The sequence below is a fragment of the Silene latifolia genome, chromosome 8, assembly GCF_048544455.1.
Source record: "Silene latifolia isolate original U9 population chromosome 8, ASM4854445v1, whole genome shotgun sequence".
NCBI lineage: Eukaryota > Viridiplantae > Streptophyta > Magnoliopsida > Caryophyllales > Caryophyllaceae > Silene > Silene latifolia.
In genome coordinates, this window is record NC_133533.1 from 16,148,146 (window position 1) to 16,166,169 (window position 18,024).

General features: G+C 38.2%; 2 protein-coding genes across 2 annotated transcripts; one reads left to right on the plus strand and one right to left on the minus strand.

Moving 5' to 3' along the window:
* Positions 1-721: 721 nt before the first annotated feature.
* On the minus strand, positions 722-7,379 carry LOC141596485 (110 kDa U5 small nuclear ribonucleoprotein component CLO-like). The gene is made up of 11 exons (XM_074416662.1): positions 6,776-7,379; positions 5,303-5,513; positions 4,822-4,890; positions 3,215-4,405; positions 2,932-3,030; positions 2,683-2,841; positions 2,503-2,588; positions 2,231-2,429; positions 2,028-2,138; positions 1,648-1,854; positions 722-1,059 (listed from the first exon to the last, which is right to left on the minus strand). The coding sequence occupies exons 1-11, from the start codon at positions 7,309-7,311 to the stop codon at positions 961-963; spliced, it is 2,967 nt and encodes a 988-aa protein (XP_074272763.1). The 5' UTR covers positions 7,312-7,379; the 3' UTR covers positions 722-960.
* Positions 7,380-11,300: 3,921 nt separating this feature from the next.
* On the plus strand, positions 11,301-17,656 carry LOC141596486 (aspartate--tRNA ligase 2, cytoplasmic-like). Its single transcript, XM_074416663.1, has 10 exons — positions 11,301-11,940; positions 12,293-12,403; positions 13,393-13,506; positions 13,591-13,881; positions 13,975-14,088; positions 14,285-14,332; positions 14,992-15,071; positions 15,400-15,515; positions 16,566-16,680; positions 17,315-17,656. The coding sequence occupies exons 1-10, from the start codon at positions 11,449-11,451 to the stop codon at positions 17,439-17,441; spliced, it is 1,608 nt and encodes a 535-aa protein (XP_074272764.1). The 5' UTR covers positions 11,301-11,448; the 3' UTR covers positions 17,442-17,656.
* The last annotated feature ends 368 nt before the right edge of the window (positions 17,657-18,024 follow it).

Here is an 18,024-nt window from a genome sequence, read left to right on the forward strand (position 1 = left end):
CACCTTGAAGCTTCACATGAATGTCTGTCTTACTCGATATTGGATTACTGAGAAGTGAGAAACCTTTGATCGTGGTCACAAATGTGATATTACCGACAAGTGAGAAGCCATTGATCATGGTCACAAACGAGATAAACAATGCTCGCAAACAAGACAGTTTATTGCACGGACGTGTAGCAGATTTAATACTGTCCAAGATGTATTCTCATGTGCAAGCACATAAGAATCTGGAACTAATAATCTGATTAAAGGGAATGCAAATTAGGCTACGAGAATGACGTCCATAACAGCGTCTTTATTTGCACAAATCTTGAACTAATAATCTGATTTAATTTTAAGGAGAGTATAATCAACACTTGGTAATAATAAAGCAAGGAAAACCCTCACATAGGTTAGTTTGATTAATAGTAATCGGAATATAATGTTAACAAGTACCCATAATATAATCCACCAAATTAATAAATTTGGAGCCTATTTAGTTGGTTTGACAGAAAAAACGTACTCAAGTACAATTAGCATTAGTGTAACTACGACTACTGCGCAATGCTAGGACGAGCTCAACTTCAATGTTCACAAGTAAAATACAGGAGAAAGGACATTCATCCCCAACTATAACTCCCGGCTTAACAAGCCTCAAATGCAGTATAATGCATGTATTTTAAGGAATCAACACGAATTATAGAAAAGCTAGTGAAGGCTTAATGAAAGCTTGCGCAAGATGTTGGAGCAAAATGGTACGAGAAATATCGCATCTGTTCTCACCTGATTGGTATACTTCCACTAACAAAATCTCGATGGAGGCTCTACATCAGTAATACATTGACGCATATAAAACGCCAAAACATCTACCAGAAATATGCGAAAAATTCGCCCGCATGATACACCTTTGATTGTATCAAATTACGAAGACTGAACATCATAAAAAGAAATGGTAATAAAAGGAGCTTGTTGATTTACCCTCTATAGCATCTGCATGTGAAGGCCTGCAGCCTGTTGAGCCAGCTCGACAACCATAGCCTCGTCGAAAAATTTATTAATGCTCACGTCTTCACTCATACCCTGCAAATATAACCATTAAAAACACCAAGTTAAAACTTAACTTCTAGAAGTTACCAACTGGTTTTGCTGATACGACACTTACTCATCAGGTTCAAATGAACACTTCGACTAAATCCAGTTATCCAACAATAATAATATTCATTATCATTCGGTGTATCTTTACCCTCATGCCTTGAAAAATGCTCAAAACTCTAGCATGTAAAGCGTAGACTGATGGAAAGGAGGGGATGTACAAAATTGACGAACTATTCCCAATATAATAACAAGGAGGCAGTTTCCACTGATATTTGACTAGCCTTATGTTGGAATTTGGATACACAACGAAGGCAGAAGGAGAGGGGGAGAGGAAAGAACGGAGAGGGAAGGGAAAAGGGCATGAATCAATGTGAGTGAGGTGGGTTATCCAAATTATTTTGATTTAGTCCAATATATCCCCGAGTTACAAGAAGAGACACAACATGCTTCTGAAATAACAAAAGCAACACAGCTTTTTTTTACAGTACAAGAAAAGCGACATAGTTCCCCAATACTAAAGAAGGCTACCTAATTGTACAGTCGAGAAACATCTAGGCAAGTAGAGAAATGTACCTTTCTACGTCTTGTTTTAACCATAAACTCTCGTGCGAGATGCGAATTGGGAGCAGGTTCAAGTGGTCGCAGGACTATGCTCTTGTCTAATGGATCTCCAGGGACAGTATCCCAGTGATCAAACACGGAGGAGCAGAATGCCTGACCTTGAGTATGGTACCTCAAATCGGTCTCAAATCCAAATGACTCTATCACGGGCAAAAATGCCTAGAAAACAATAGATCAGCCCACAGTTAAAACAACAATAACTGCTGAGGAGGCCGGAGGGTATCACCATCTAGCAAATGCAGCTAGAAAATAAAACCCAAGGGAAAAAAAAGAGCAGAAAATCAATTCTAATAGTATGTGCAAAGAAAGTATGGATGTGTCATTCAACCTACCTTTACAAGATATGCTGGAGTCCCCGGTTGCGGAACATCAGCAGTCACATGGCCACGCCTACGAGATATCACCGTATAGATGGCAGAGACACAATCTATTGGGGTTTGTATCTGAACAAGCAAGTGATATTCAACTTCAGAAGAAATGTGGAAAAAGGTTAAAAAAATATATCAGAAGTTCCATAACAGAAATAAGTAGACACCTCCACATGATAGTATGGCTCCTGAAGACGGGGACTCGCCAAAAGGAAGGCAGAGTATGCTGCACGACGTGCTGTAGGAATGATCTGTCCAGTACCCCGATGTAATGGCTCAGCTGCAATCTTAGCATCGACCATCTTGAATTTGACATTTCTCATGGGTTCATCACAGAGGGGTCCTTCACGGGCACCCCATTGGAATCTTCACAAACAAACATAATATTTAGCGGAAGAAGGAAACCACAAATTCACGGACAATAAGAACTTAAACTTACCCTTGAACGATAGAATCCTTCACAGCATTCAATAAGTTCTTGTCGACATCAGCCGGAAGGGTGTCATCCAGCAGTATATTAGGTCCCTGTGAGTAAATGGCAATTAGATTAGAGGATCCAAAATCATCACCTCAGATGCAGATTTTAAGAGCTAACTTCAAAGATTTCAGACAAACAGACCTGCTTATCAGGACCAAATGCCCAGACAGAACGAGCAGCCAGCAGATCCCAGTCATACTTCGACTGAAAGAAGTCTCCAAGTTTCCTCCGGGGCCAATCGATGCTAACCACGCCATGCTCAATATCCTCAGCGAGTCCTTTCTCCAATTGCTCTGCAATCTACATAGGTATAAAAGCAAATCCATAAATAGAAAAGAACTTTCCAAAACTGCTGGAAAAAAAAACATGCAACCTGAATAAATAGCATACCATAGTAATCTTGTTCTTCTTATTTGGTGTTTCAGCAAAACACTTCATTGATGATTGCTCTTCTACTGTTTCACAAAACGAGACAACTGGATCTGCTACCTGAGAGTGATTATAACATAGATACTGTAAGTTTAACCCTGCAACAGACTAAAAAATAAAATCCAAATGTGGAATGGAACAATTAAAATGAGCCAACTATTCTATCAGATGGTGCACGTCAATACGTCATAAGTCCAGGACTAGAGTGAAGTAGAAGAGTTGGTGGCAAACAAGAATAACAGACCTTTACTTCCACTTCAGAATATTGTTCCCTAAGGTCCTTCATGATGGAATCAAGGTATAACTCCCCAGTGCCCAGAATTGTATGTTCTCCAGACTCTTCAACTTTTGTGATGGCAAGAGGGTAGCTCTTGCTAATTTTTCTAAGACCTTCAACCATCTTTGGTAATTCACTTGGATTAAGTGGCTCTGTAGCCGTTTTCACAACAGAAAGTGTGTTGAACTGGAGAGGACGGAATATGTATACGTCCTCATCATGATTAACATTGGAAAGTGTCGCAGTCTTCATTATAGAGGCATCCACTCCCTCAATGAGAACCCATGAACCAGGTGGGGCTTTGCTAATAGGTATCCTGTAGCGCGCTTGATAAACCCACAACTTTGTTACTTCTTTTAGTGTCATATCCTCCTCATCCTCTGGTGAGTACCCCTCTCCCAGTACACGGACAGCCTGCCCTGTTTGGAGCTCACCACTGTACACTCGACCAAAAGCGTCAAAAACACTGCAATCTGCTTTTGGATAGAGTTTGGTGATATTAACCATGAGGGGTCCTGAGGAATCACAGTTCTGCATTGACTTGTATATCACGGAGTCTTTAGGTCCAGTATATATATGATCAACTTTCTTTGAAGCAGCCTCTTTGCCACAAGGAACATGGTGAACTAGCATATCAGTAAACCCTGTTGCGGTACCAAAAACTGAGCTACAAGCAAGTCTTAGCAATGGCCGAACATTTAGCTTGTAGGCTGCATTCGGAAGTGTGACGCCTAGCTCTGCCAGCGTTGCCTCGACGCTCTTCCTATGCTCCCCAATGACTTGGCTATATATCTTATACAGCGGCTCAAGAATGAACTGGACAAAAGACCTTTCCCCTCCGCTAGCAGAGGGTTTTCTCTTAAAAGTCCTGGTATCCTCATGGTAGTACATGTCTCCCCAAAGACGAGCAGCAAACTTACTAGCATCAAATGGTATACCGTGCAGTTTCACATAAAGTTTGGCAAATGATTGCAAAGTGAACGACCATCCAGCAGTTGCACTAGCAAAACAGACATTTCCTGCAGCTGGATCAATAACTTGGACATTACCAGCAGGTGACACTGCACTAATATGGTTGTTGATGATCTCTATAGTATGTCTTAACTTATGGTAGGCATCCTTTGGGGGTAATTTAAGCTCAGTTATCAATCTATCAACCTTGAAAAAAACAGAAAAAAAAAATGCATAAGCACATTGAATACAGTCACTTACTCACTTGTACCATATAGTAACAATGAAGCCTTAGTGGTCCTTTGGCTCAACTCTAAGTAACATTTCAGAGATATTAAAATGCATAGGAATTCCCGCATACCCACAGGAGCTAGGTACTTACTCCTTATTTTCTACAATTCCCATGAATGGGAATTCCTTATTTTGTAAGCAACCAAGCGACCAATAAATTCAGAAGTTATTTGTGAGACGGAAAGAGAAACTAGTCAATTACCCTGAAAAATTTAAGAAGGGTGAAAATATACAGCATGACGGAAAGCAGAAAAAAAATATAAGAATATGACCAAGTCACCAAACCAAATAGCAGTATGTAAGAATAAATTTGGCGGAAAATAATTTGTTACCTTATTGATGACGACGACGATTGGAAGACACTCCTGAATGGCGTGTCGTATGGCTCGCTCAGTATTGACCTACCACAATAGCGAAATCATTTAGAACACTGAAAAGCATATATCAGGTAATATGTTATGATTTGTGACACTAACAAGAGTTAAATGAAATCTGGCCATCTAAGAAAAATGTGAGCCCAAAAAAAGCACCCAAAAAAATTGCATTATTAGAAATTTTAAAGGTTACTTTAGGTGCCGTTCCAGAAGTTCTACTTTTCAATTTTCAAAGTGGAAATAGCAGAAGCTTATGTCAAGACTCAATATGAATATACATAATTCATCTACATGTCTCCAACAAGCATCTATTCATGCATAGGGATTTGGGATTTGGGGTAGTGAAAATAATGTGCTGTCAGAAACTCGGAATTGAATAACTAAACATCAGCATCAGATGAACCACGCGCAGCCAAAGAAAACAAACGGAATTTCTCACCATGACACCTTCAGCAGCATCAACAACGAGAACAGCCCCATCAGCAAGCCGGAGAGCAGCACTCATCTCATCTGAGAAGTTTACATGACCTGGGGCATCCATGATATTGATAAGAAACGATTTTGAGTTACTATCCTCAAGAACAAGCGACATTGGCATCGACTTAATGGAAATCCGCCTCTCCTGCTCATCAACCCTAGTATCAGTATACCTACAACAAAACACATCACATCTCAGCTTCTAGGTCCCTCCTCAATTCAAACCCCTGAACAACATTCCCACATGGTTGTCACTATAAAAACGTGCTCCAAAAGTGCTACTAGAATCTAATACTCCCTTCATTTCAATCAATTGTATACACTTTCTTGAAAAATGTATACAATTCGTTGGATATGAGGAAGCATATAACGCAGAAACGCCAGATTCGAACTAAGCTAACTTTAACCAGAAACTACCAGCTAAGGTCCTATTCTCAGCAATCAGCACCAAGAAATCAAACATCAAATGTAAATCACAAAATTCACTAATCAGACCTTATCAACATGTAATAGTCCAAACAATACCTTACCTGTTACCTAGAAATTGAACATTTCCAATTAGTCCGTCAAAATCACATAATTTCAATGCGTAACCTCAAATAATTGCCAATAAAATAATCAACTAAACGTCTAAACACTCCGGCAACAAAATCCAAATTTCTAGTGTCAAATAATGGAATACATCCACAATTTTGTCAAACAAGAGCTTGCTTGGTTTGGAGCCGGAGGTAACTGTTACTAGGGTAATAGAGGTCAAATGAACTAGAAAATGGAAGAAAGTGATGGGGGTGGAAGATAAAAAAGAGGAAGAGCGTAAATAATTGTTCCAGTTATAGTTACCCACCTCCCCTAAGCAATGTACTACCCCCATATGGAGGTAATGAGTCTTCCCTCGCCCCCTTTTCCACCCTCCACAACCACAACTAACCACCAAATCACCAATCTCCTCCCCTTTCTCATATTTCAAACTATTAACTCCGTAAATAATTACCTTAATCCCAAGTGAGCCCTAATTGAGAAAATCAACTTCGTAAATTCGTAAACATCCTACAACCAAAGGTACAAAAACTATCTCAAATGCTTCTCATTTTTCCTAACATCAAATACTAACCCTATCAATACATCAATTTCCACCCTCCACAACCATCACTCTTATCATCTCTTCTTATTTCAACACTATTAATCCGCTAATAATTAGCTCTATCCCAAGCGAACCCTAAGTAACAAAATCAACTTCTTACTCTTCCTAACACCAATTGAAAACATCGAATACGGCTGAGTAACAATGACAATCGAATCAAGGTGTGACAAAACTAACTAAATTAAAATCAAATATCCGCAAACAATCAAATACATGCACAAACAATCAATATCGCACAAACAAAATACTTCAAAGCAACAACAATATCAACACAATTAAGATCCGCGAAACTACCTCAAATGCTTCTCATTTTTCGTATCGAAAGTCGAAATAGAATGCGTTTGCTCAACAAGCATATCCATAAACAAAGTCTTCCCATGGTGAACATGTCCAACCAACGCAACATTCCTAACCAAATTAGGATTCCCCATAAGACCGAGTAAGAACTGAGTCGAAACATAAGTAGACGAGTCCTTAACACCGAGTTCAAAATTACGCGCTTTAACAGGTTTAATAATAGGTGTTTCAAGAGGAAGTTCATCTTCATCCATAACTAGGGTTTCGACATCTTCGCCGTATACTTCTTCAGCAGTAGGATAGTATTTCTTGTCTTCAGCGAGTACTATTTGATTATCGAACATTTCGGTGTCTCCGTCGTCTTCGCCGTCGTTGTCACCGCCGTGTGCGGAGATGAGGCCGCCGTTGGCAGCGGAGGGAGCCGGTGAGTTGTCATCCTCCGGGATGTCGTTGTCGGAGGAGAGGGAATCGTTGTCGGAGTCGATTTCTGGGCCGATGTAGTTGCCGAATTCGTCGTATAAGCTGTCGTCCATGGTGAAAGGGTTAGAGAGAGAGAGGGACGAGTGAAGTGAATACTGAAGAGGGTCGAAGAAGGTTTTAGATTTTAGATTTACAAATCGCGGACGAGGGTTTTTGTAGGGGTGTGCGGTGGGTTGGCCCGGTGAGCGGGCCGGGCTGGGAAAGTGGAGCACTCGCAAGTCGCACTAAGTGAGGACCGGGCTGTGCGCCAGTGCATGCTAGGGGTGTTAATGAGACGTGACAACTCGCGAGCAACTCGAGATCGGCTCGGTCAAAACTTGGCTCGTGCGAGATCGGCTCGAGTTCAGGCTCGACTCGAGAGCTTAGCGAGTCAAGCCGAGCAAACGCTGGCTCGGCTCGAAAAACTCGTGAGCAGCTCGAACTTGATTGTGTGATTGATAGGCTATCGCACACCTATGCAAAAATACCCTTTGGTACAACAAATGAATGTAGTATTTAAGGGGTCGAATTCCACAGAGAGCTCGGTGGTTATTATTTAGTTGTTATGAAATGAGTTTTATCTTAATAGAAAATGGTTGGTGGGATTGAGTTGATTTATAAATAATGATGTAAAAACTGTGAATAAAACAATATATGCAAATATGCAAAAACAATATGATTAAAAGATTGTCTAGGGAAATCGGGTCACACATGCAAATTTATAAATGTATCATGTTAAACTCGGATTAGGTAACGTTAACTAATTGTTTAGGTCATCAGACACCCACCTCTCGGCATTAGTGTCCCAACCATAGAACAGGTCCTAGAGAAACTCTCGTCCATGACTAGGTCGTCCTACTACACATGCTTAGTCTAATTCAATTTTGTGCCTCTCGACTTTTAGAATGAATGAACAAACTTAATCAATGAATAAGGCCTTTAAACATAGATTAAACGTGACGATGCAAACATGTGATAGAAACAATTTATCAATTTAACTTAGCCTCATTTTAACATTCACAATTTACTTAATCATGCATGGCTTCCTTTATTCCCTAGACAAAGGAAATTACTCTAACATGTTGGAGTTGTAAACTAAACTAATGTTAATTAGAATGATATATAACATAGTGCAAATAAGAAATATAATTACCTTGAAGTAGGAAATGGAAATGAAGAACAAATGCAAATGGAAATAACTTGAAATGAAGCTTGAATATAACTTGAACTTGATAATAGAAATGTTGTAACAAACTAATATAAATTAAAACTAAACTAAACTAAACTAACTACTAATATTTAGAGAGAATTTAGGAAGAAAAATATATGTAAGAGTGTGTAAGAGGTGTCCAAGAAGTGTCGACCAAAGCTTCTATTTATAGGAGTGAAGGGAGTAACGGAAATAAGCTACAGGGGGCTAACCCCGATCGGGGCCACCCAACCCCGATCGGGGTCGTGGTATTTCTCAAATTTCTCTTAATTCCGTCTTAACTTTGCACTTAATGTTGATGCGGAATCCGATGCTTATGTCTTAATGCGTCCGTCTAAGTTATCTTAAGCATCCTTTGGCATCCAATGCAAACTCTTATCATGGGCTTTCATTTGGATTTCATTTCTTTACATATCCACCAACTAAGATTGGTTTCCTCTTGCTCGGGTTTTCCAATTTCTTCCCAAAATGCCCCTATGCTTCCCGAAACTCCTTTGCATGATCAAGACTTGCTCTCATTAGCCTCGTGAACTCTTGTACTTGCTACTTTGACGGGAAAAAGCTACTAAAAGCTTAATTTCCTACAAAACACAATGGAAAACAAGCAAGCACAACTAGAACACGGAATTAGCTCACAAACACTAACATTAGTGCAAATGACATGTAAAATAGAGGTAAAATAGGGGGTTAAAATGTATATAAAATGGACCTATCAGTGATTATATAAGATATTTCTTATATTCCATAAAAGTATTTTATCATGATTATATCTTTGTATCATATATATCAAATGTTTCACCGATAATTGTGAAATATTTTTGCATTTAACCTTCAAGCCTTTTTTTTTAAATATGGGAAGGAAAAAACAAAAAATTAACCATTATACATATGCTCGATTTGAGCTCGAGTTTGGCTCGAGCTCGCTTTACAGTTCGCAAGCTTAATAGCGAGCACAATTTTAACAAGCTCGGGTAAGCTCGAGTTTTGGTTCTCGAGCACAAGCCGAGCAAGGCCAATCTCAGCTCGACTCGGGCTCGTTAGCACCCCTAGTGCAGGCCAAGCTTTGTGTGGCACTAACCCGGTCGACTGCATAGTCGGTCAGTGCCAGTCTGGGCTAAGCTTTATATACACATACTCCCTCATAGTCTAATTATTGGTTCCTCTTTCTTTTTTCATGTTAGTCTGGTGTTGGTTTCCCTTTCCTTTTTTCGTAAGTTTTGTGTGGTACAAATTCAATTCCATGTGGGGTTGAATGTTTTGTGTGGTCCAAATTCATTTACTTAATTTTGGTGCCTAGAAGAAAGGAAACCAACAATCAGACTAGGAGGGAGTATATTATTTGTGTTTGGATCGGGCCGGGCCGATTAATTGTGGCATTATCCTGGCATTAGGGGCTGATTGGGCTGTCATTTTTCGACCTACACACCCTGGCTGGGCCAGGCTAGCCCGCCATGTTTCACAGCTCTTGGTTTTTGTAAGAGGTTGTTCAAATTTAATGTGGGGATAGACTAGACTCTAGTAGAGTCGTAGACAAATTATTAGATGGTCATGAGTACATAAACCGGATAAATGGGTCAATTGGATTGGGTTTGGGTCGGGTTATTTGGGAAACATTGAGTCGTCGGATTTTTTCGGGTTTTGGTTCATTTCGGGTTAGCTATTTTCAAGTTATTTATGGATAATAATCAGTTTACAACAATAAACATTCGATTGGGTTTTTCGAGTTCGGGTGTCGTGTCAGTCGGGTTATTCGGGACGTGTCAATTTTGCCAAGTCTAAGTACACCTGACAAGTCAGTCGGGTCGGGCCAATTCTGATAAGGCTAGTTCGGATGTGTCACATTATCGAGGTAATGAGGGTCAGGTTGGGTTATTTTGGGTTTCGAGTCTATCTCTGTATGTTAATCGGGTCAAGCGGATCGGGTTGTCGGTCATTTTCGGGTTAATGACTAAGAGAGAAAATAATACGTTTAATATTATTACCTATTTATCGTTTAGTTTTGATGATTGATTCTTTATTTTAACGTGAGGTTTTTTTTCAAAAGGTATCTAATATTTCTGTCACTGTGCAGGGAATTACCTAACATTATTTTTTTTTGCCCAAAAGTATTTAAAGTTTAAATTTATTTGTTAACAATGTGTTAATTAACGTTTTCCGTAAAAAAAAAGTCGACTTTGGGGTTTGACTTGTCTGAAAAGGGATTAATGATGGAGTAAAATAAATCATATTTTTCCGTAAATCAAACCCCAATTAACTTTTTTTTGACAGAAAACGTTAATTGGTACTCCCTCTATCCGGTTAGGTTAATTGTTTATCGTTACTTTATTTTCCAGTAAGTGTAAACTATTCACGGACACAAATAAAATATTTCGTACTTGTTAACAAATGAAATTTAAACTTTAGATAGGGAGAAAAAAATAATGTTAGATAGCTTATATCTACACAAATTGACTTAAATGTTATGGAATTGTCGGAGTAGATAACTTCTGACAAAAAAAACCAGTAAGTGGATTATACATCTGATGTCGTACATCAGATGGTATAGTTTTTGAGTATTAAGACAAAGTTTTTGAGTTTTAATCTAAAATTTTTGAGTTTTATTTTAAAGTTTTTGAGTTTATTTACTTAAATTTTAATCTCAAAAAGTTACATTATAACTCAAAAAAATTACATATAAGCTCAAAAAAATTTGATTTTTTGACATTATAAAACTAAAATATAATTTTAAACTCTATAGTACTCGAAAAAAATACACAAAAACTCAAAAAATCATGAAGTATGATGTAGTACATTCGATGTACAATCCTTTTTCCCAAAAAAAACCCTAATTTTTTTTTTTTTTAAAAAAAAAAAAAAAAAAAAAGGAAGTCCGCTAGCCCGCGACAAGCAGCTGGCAGCCACTATATAAACCCACAAATACAAATACGGAGTATCATTATCACAGATTTCGTAATAAACCCTAGAAACCCCCGATCATCTCCTCTCTTCCCATTCAACATCAATGGCGTCCTCCTCTGAACCAAACCCGATTCCCCCACCGGAGGGATCCCCACCCGAACCCGAACTCAGTAAAAAAGCCGCCAAGCAAGAAAAACTCCGCAAGAAACAAGAATCCGCCATTGCCGCCGCAGCAGCCGCCGTAGCCGAAGTATCAATCGACCCGCTCGCTGACAATTACGGTTACCGCAAATGGAATACCGGGTCCGGTAACGAGTGGACCGATGTGGATGTGAAGGCTCTATCACCGGCGCTCAATGGTACCAAGGTTTTAATTCGCGGCCGTGTTCATACTGTTCGCGCTGTGTCGAAAAAGATGTCGTTTCTTGTGGTGCGTAATACTGGGACAACTGTTCAGTGTGTGATTACTGTTAAGCCTGGGTATGTTAGTCAGCAGATGGTCAAGTTTTCCAATTCGTTGCATCGTGAGTCCATTGTTAAGGTCTTTGGGATCGTTTCGGTTCCCAATGAGCCTATCAAGGGAACTACTCAAGAGGTAATTCTATTTTTGTTCCGTCTCAATCATTTGATTACCTTTTATATTGTCAAAGAATGCAACTTTATACTAGTACCTTTCCGTCTCACAAAGAATCAGAAAGAATGATTACCTTTTATATTGTCAAAGAATGTAACTTTATACTAGTACCTTTCCGTCTCACAAAGAATTAAAAAGGTAAACAAATGATTATAATGTGATACACAGTGACTTCATTCAAACCCACAGTCAGTGGCGGAGCTAAGGAGGCTAGTACCTAGTTTTTGTATTCATCCCACTAATTTTTGTTTTAAGACCGTCTTAACGACTTAACTTACAATGTATGAAGATATTGGGGGCGTGATTTTTGCAGGTTGAAATCCAGGTGAGTAAGCTTTATGGTGTCAGCGAAGCAGCCACGGTTCTGCCTATAAATATAGAAGATGCTGCTCGTAGTGAGGCTGAGATTGATGAAGCTTTGAAGGTGAATTACTGTTCTATGCCGGCTTTTTGTTAATTTTACTTTACTACTCCATTATATAAGGAGTATGAGCTTTTGAGCTAGGGCTAGTTTCAATGAGATGGAATTTTGAATTCTGAATTCAACTCAATTCAATATTGGTAATTAAGGTGAAAGGTGTTGTGTCATTAAACTCATTAGTTGGCAGTAATTGACTTGGAATCATCAGTTTTAACGTGTGCTGATTCATGTATTGAGCTAGTCAGATCACGCCAATCCTTTTCCTAGGACTGCTGAGTGCTGATTTTAGGTGGAGGTAGATTTCAAAGATTGAAATAATACTACTGTCTGTATATTGAGCGTGGGGATGAGTAAGAGCCATAATTGCATGTGAATGAATATGACTTAGTGATATGAAACACTCATAGATGCATCATAGAAGGATGTTTTGAGTGAAGAAAAACAAACTGAATTAGCAGGAAAAATGATGAGTATGGTATTGATGAGCATGTGAATGAATCTGATTTCAAACTAATAAACATGAAATAGCCTGGAATGGATTGCATGTTAAATGATCATGGAAAGTTTTTGGAAGATAATTGATCATTATCGCGGTCTGCACCTTGAACCATGTATGCTGTAATCTTTCCTCTTTAGTGGAGGACTTGTAGGTAGCGTTTTGCCTCAACATGGTATGCAACATGGTAGTGTACCACATCAAGTTCTTTTGTCAGTTTTTTTTGCTTCTTATATACTTTGCTTCTTATATACTGCACTGAAGGTTTAGTCCTTTGCTGTGGGCACTCCAACTCCATTATTAATTGTGGCCGAGATCAAGGGGAAGTGTCAAAATTGTCAGTGAACTTATGAGATATTGGCTGCTTTTGTGTCTGCTTTCCTTGTTAATTCATGACGCTTGGTCTGTGCTTGAATTATTACTCTAAGTCTCTTCATATACTTTTAAGAAAATAATTAATAAACGAGCATGCTATTTGATTTATGCATGATTGCAGGAGGGCAAACAATTGGTCAGAGTTAATCAAGATACGCGTTTAAATTACAGGGTCTTGGACTTGAGAACACCAGCTAACCAGGCCATATTCCGTCTACGGAGTGCAATTAAATCTGTAATGAAATATATGAGTAACTCTTTCAGTTCATTTCTGAGTTTTATTGATGGCCTTGGTAACATTAATATGTGAGTTTTGCAGAAATTTGTTAACTTCTTGGATTCTGAGAGTTTTGTGTGGATCGATACTCCCAAATTGATTGGAGGAACTAGTGAAGGTGGAGCAGCTGTTTTCCGACTTGACTACAAAGGGAAGCCTGCATGTCTAGCTCAATCTCCTCAACTTCACAAACAAATGACAATTTGTGGTGATTTTATGAGAGTATTTGAGATCGGACCTGTTTTTAGAGCGGAGGACTCCTTTACTCATAGGCATCTTTGTGAATTTACGGGTCTTGATGCCGAAATGGTGATTAAAGAGAATTACTCGGAGGTAGAGATTGGATATTCTGATCCCTCAGCAGAAGTTTAAGGAGTTCTTGGATTTTGCATTATTATTTGATTAGGGTTACGACTTCTTTTTCAGGTTATGGATGTAGTTGATAAACTTTTTGTGGCCCTTTTTGATCATTTGACCAAGGACCGTAAAGAAGAATTGGAAGCTGTTTCTAGGCAGTACCCATTATTTACACCTTTGAAGGTTGAGTTTCTGTAACTTTCGTTCCTTTTCTTTTTCTTCCGCAAAACTCAAATCTGTAGCATAGCTGTTCTTTAAATTTGTAAGCTGTTGCTGCCTACTTAGAGTTGAATTGAAGCATCCTTGTAAGTTTTCCAGTATGGTAGAAACGTAGAATGTATGTCTTGGCTATTGATTGTTATGGTTTGCTCATGTGTAGTATAATTCAAAGCGGCTCACGTTTGAGGAAGGAGTTCAAATGCTTAAGGTAACAGTTTATTTAGTTTGCTTCTTGTATATTAAAACTATTCAGAATCATTGTTGCTTATTTTGAGATTCACAATTAGTAATTGCTGTTCTAGCAGTATGTATGTATGATTTGTGTTTACAAAAGGTTGTTTACTTTTGGTCTGTGTTTTTGTATCTCCACCTCCACCAATGTTCAAGTAGCTACATTTATTGGAGCCAATTGCAATTATGTTTAGACTTCAACATGAATCGGTCGGGATCGTTTGATTACTGGCCATACTTTTACATAGAGTTATTGTGCTTTATTGATTTATTTGGGAAACTTAAACAAGCTTGATTCTAATATGTTGCTTGGAAACTTAAGCAAATCTTTGATGTTTCTGGTTTTCTGCTATCGCTTGAGTTTTTGTTTCTTAATCACCTCTTTGATGTTTCTGGATTTCTACTAAGCTAGTGTCTTTGCCTTTCTACCAAGGCATTGCCTAAAAATGACGTACATACACAAGTGCGTCTGCGATGTTATTTTGAAAGGCTTATCTTTTAAAGCTTAGAATGCTTCTATTTGTGTCTGGTTGATTTTAGTGCATATCGTTCTTGACGTCAGTGTATTGTGAATTACTTTCTACAATGTTTCTTCTGTACATTTGAATTCCATATCTACGTACTTCATTTATGCAGGAGGCTGGTACCGAAGTTGATCCTTTTGGGGACCTTAACACTGAAACTGAGAAAAAGCTTGGTGAATTGGTCCGCGAAAAGTTAGTTTTCCTGTTTTTGTATCTGTCTTCCGCTGTAAAATCTTGTCAGCTTTTTTCTTTATTTACAAAGTCATCATTTTTGAATTTTAAGTGTAGGTTGCATCATAAACCTGTAAGTTGGAATCTGAACTGTTTTTGCTGTAAGAAAAATTAGTACAGCTTTAATTGTAAGGGGTAAAGAGGTTTATATAACAGTGAAATGATATGGTAAACTTCTTTCCAGAAATTAGTGGGGGTAAAAATTATTTTCAAAATGGAGGGAGTTGTTAGACTGTACAAAGTATAGACTGTGAAAGCGGAGATGATTGATTGGGTTTTCTACTTGCAGATATGATACGGACTTTTTCATACTCCACCGGTATCCATTAGCTATAAGGCCATTCTACACAATGCCTTGCGACGATGACCCTAACTATAGCAATTCCTTTGATGTCTTTATAAGAGGTAAGTGCAAATCATTTTGCAGTTTAAGTTCCGTTCTTGTTTTGGCTGCATCTCTTCATTTGGTCTTTATTTTTATTCAATTTTTTCCCAGTACTAGCACTTTATATATTCTGGGGTTTTTGTTGTTCATGACGAATACTTGCCCTATTTTTTTTTTGTTATGTTAAAAAATAAAAATTTTATACAAGGCACAACTAACTAGTCCCATTGTGTATTTTCATTTTTTTTGCTGCTGCATTTATATTACCTTTCTGTTTTGAAACTCCATTATCCCCACCTTTTACTTCTTTACATGTTAGCACTATAACTGTACAAAATTTAGTTTTGAAAATGCAAATTTGTTCGTAAAACAGTTTCACCTCACATGCATGAATTGCCTATTGTCTCATGCTTTGCGCCTCTTTGCCAAGGCTCCTCGTTACCTTGGTTTGCCTAATGCCTTCTAAGTTAAGATTAGGATACAAGTTACGAGAATTATTATAGAGTTGAGCATTGTTAGCTTGATTGTTGCAAACTTGGGGAAAATGAATCTCTGTGTCGTCACAACGATGATTTTGAGAATGGATAAAACTTACCCTCCAATCCATTGTATGCTTGACATTTGCTTTTGGCACAGTCGTAAGAAAAACCGAAAATGTAGGGTCTTGACTCTTGAGTGCAAAGTGTAATTGTAACATTTGCTATTAAAATTACTAAAATAAGAAATGTATACTATCAAATGGAATTGCACAAAATGGAATTGTGTATAGAATTCAATTTGGATGAAGTATTTTGTTTGGCTTAGAGATTCATTAGGGAACCTTAGAATTAGACTCCTTTTTTTTCACTTCATCATTTGTCGCTCGTCAGTCGTACACCTCTTATATTGTTACTTTCAGCTGTGAATTTCTATTTTTCGAGTCTGCACTGGCTTATTACTGCCAAAATAGAAATCCCTGACAGTGAAAATGTAGTCAACCACAGGAGTTTTATTCCTGGTTTGTACTTGGTGAATAGCTGAGAAGTAAATTGTTTGTCTGCATTGATTTTTTTGTCCTGTCTATCCTTCAGGGGAAGAAATCATTTCAGGAGCTCAACGTATTCATGACCCTGTACTTTTAGAAGAGCGTGCTAAAGCATGTGGGATTGATGTCGGTTCAATTAGTAGTTACCTTGACGCCTTCAAGTAAGTTGTTGATTTTCAACTCCAACTAAAGCGCGAACCCCTCCCCCCTCTCTTACATCACTTGGTAGTTAATGAATACTTGAATAGTAGTATACATCAGTCAGGCGAGTTGGCAGGTTATCCAACCAAAATTCAGCACATAACACATCTCGTATAACACATATTTACATGGCATACCTTGAACGATCATAATACCCTGTGATTGGTAGACATCATGCTACGTTTGGAAAAACCCAAATCAATAAAGGAGATGGCTATGATAATGATGGGTGGCGCTTTTTTAATTGGTGTTGCTAATGATGATCATTGATGGAGCTGATTAGGGGTTGATGATGCTTTGTTGCAAATTTAGTTGAATTTTATACATTTGTTAGTTATCAGGAAAATATCAGCGCACCAAAAATCGTTCGTTAGATTCAAAGTAGGTTACGGTTGAGTAAAATTTAGTTGAATTTTATACATTTGTTAGTTATTATCAGGAAAATATCCTGGTTTTTGCTGGGTCTATATTATGTTCTATCAGCGCACCAAAAATCGTTCGTTAGATTCAAAATTCATGTTGGACAGACTGTTTTTTGTACAGGCCTCGGAATTTTGAGCAGGTGTAATCTGTTACCACTCTGATATTTTGCAGGTATGGTGTTTGGCCTCACGGGGGCTTTGGAGTGGGCTTGGAGCGTGTTGTTAAGCTGTATTGCAACCTCGACGACATTAGGATGACAACTATTTTTCCTCGTGATCCAAACAGGCTCGAGCCTTGATTTTATTTGGCACCAAGTCTTGAATGGGACAAGGTTACTTTGAGACTGTTCCATCCCAAATACTTTTTTGACGTCTTATATTTTACATTTGATTTAACAAGCTAACCTAATCCTAAACTAATCATTTGAGGTTAACTCAAAATTGCCGCGTATGGTTTTGATTGGTTGTGTATGGTTTTTCCACACACATTATTTATGCGTGGCCTTTTTGCAAATCTATTGCATTCCTATTTCCTATGCATTCTGCTTTTGTTTTATTCTAATTACTTAATCGATCTTAAATGAGAATGTGTGCTACTACAAAAGTCACCCATTGTATTCACAATAAACTAGTTTAGGGGCTTAGGACCCGGCCGTGCAAAATTGTACGGACATACATAAAGGATATATGAATGTTCTTTTGAATGAATAACTTCTGACAGGTTGCTTACAATTTTACATTACTTGGAGTGTGTTTGGTTTGGGGTTTGAGAGAAAGGGAATGAAAGTTCATGATTCTCTTTGTATATGTTTGTTTGATGCAAATAAAGGGTATGAGAACCCCTCCCTTACCCTCGGGTCTTTCTACATTGTCATCGTAACC

Coding starts and splice junctions, on each gene's coding strand:
- LOC141596485 (XM_074416662.1), bottom strand. CDS start 7,311: ATGGACGACAGCTTATACGACGAATTCGGCAACTACATCGGCCCAGAA. Junction 4,891..5,302: donor ATGCTGCTGAAGGTGTCATG/GTGAGAAATTCC, acceptor CTATTGTGGTAG/GTCAATACTGAGCGAGCCAT. Junction 2,589..2,682: donor CATTTGGTCCTGATAAGCAG/GTCTGTTTGTCT, acceptor ATTTACTCACAG/GGACCTAATATACTGCTGGA.
- LOC141596486 (XM_074416663.1), top strand. CDS start 11,449: ATGGCGTCCTCCTCTGAACCAAACCCGATTCCCCCACCGGAGGGATCC. Junction 14,089..14,284: donor CATTATTTACACCTTTGAAG/GTTGAGTTTCTG, acceptor GCTCATGTGTAG/TATAATTCAAAGCGGCTCAC. Junction 15,072..15,399: donor GGTGAATTGGTCCGCGAAAA/GTTAGTTTTCCT, acceptor TTCTACTTGCAG/ATATGATACGGACTTTTTCA.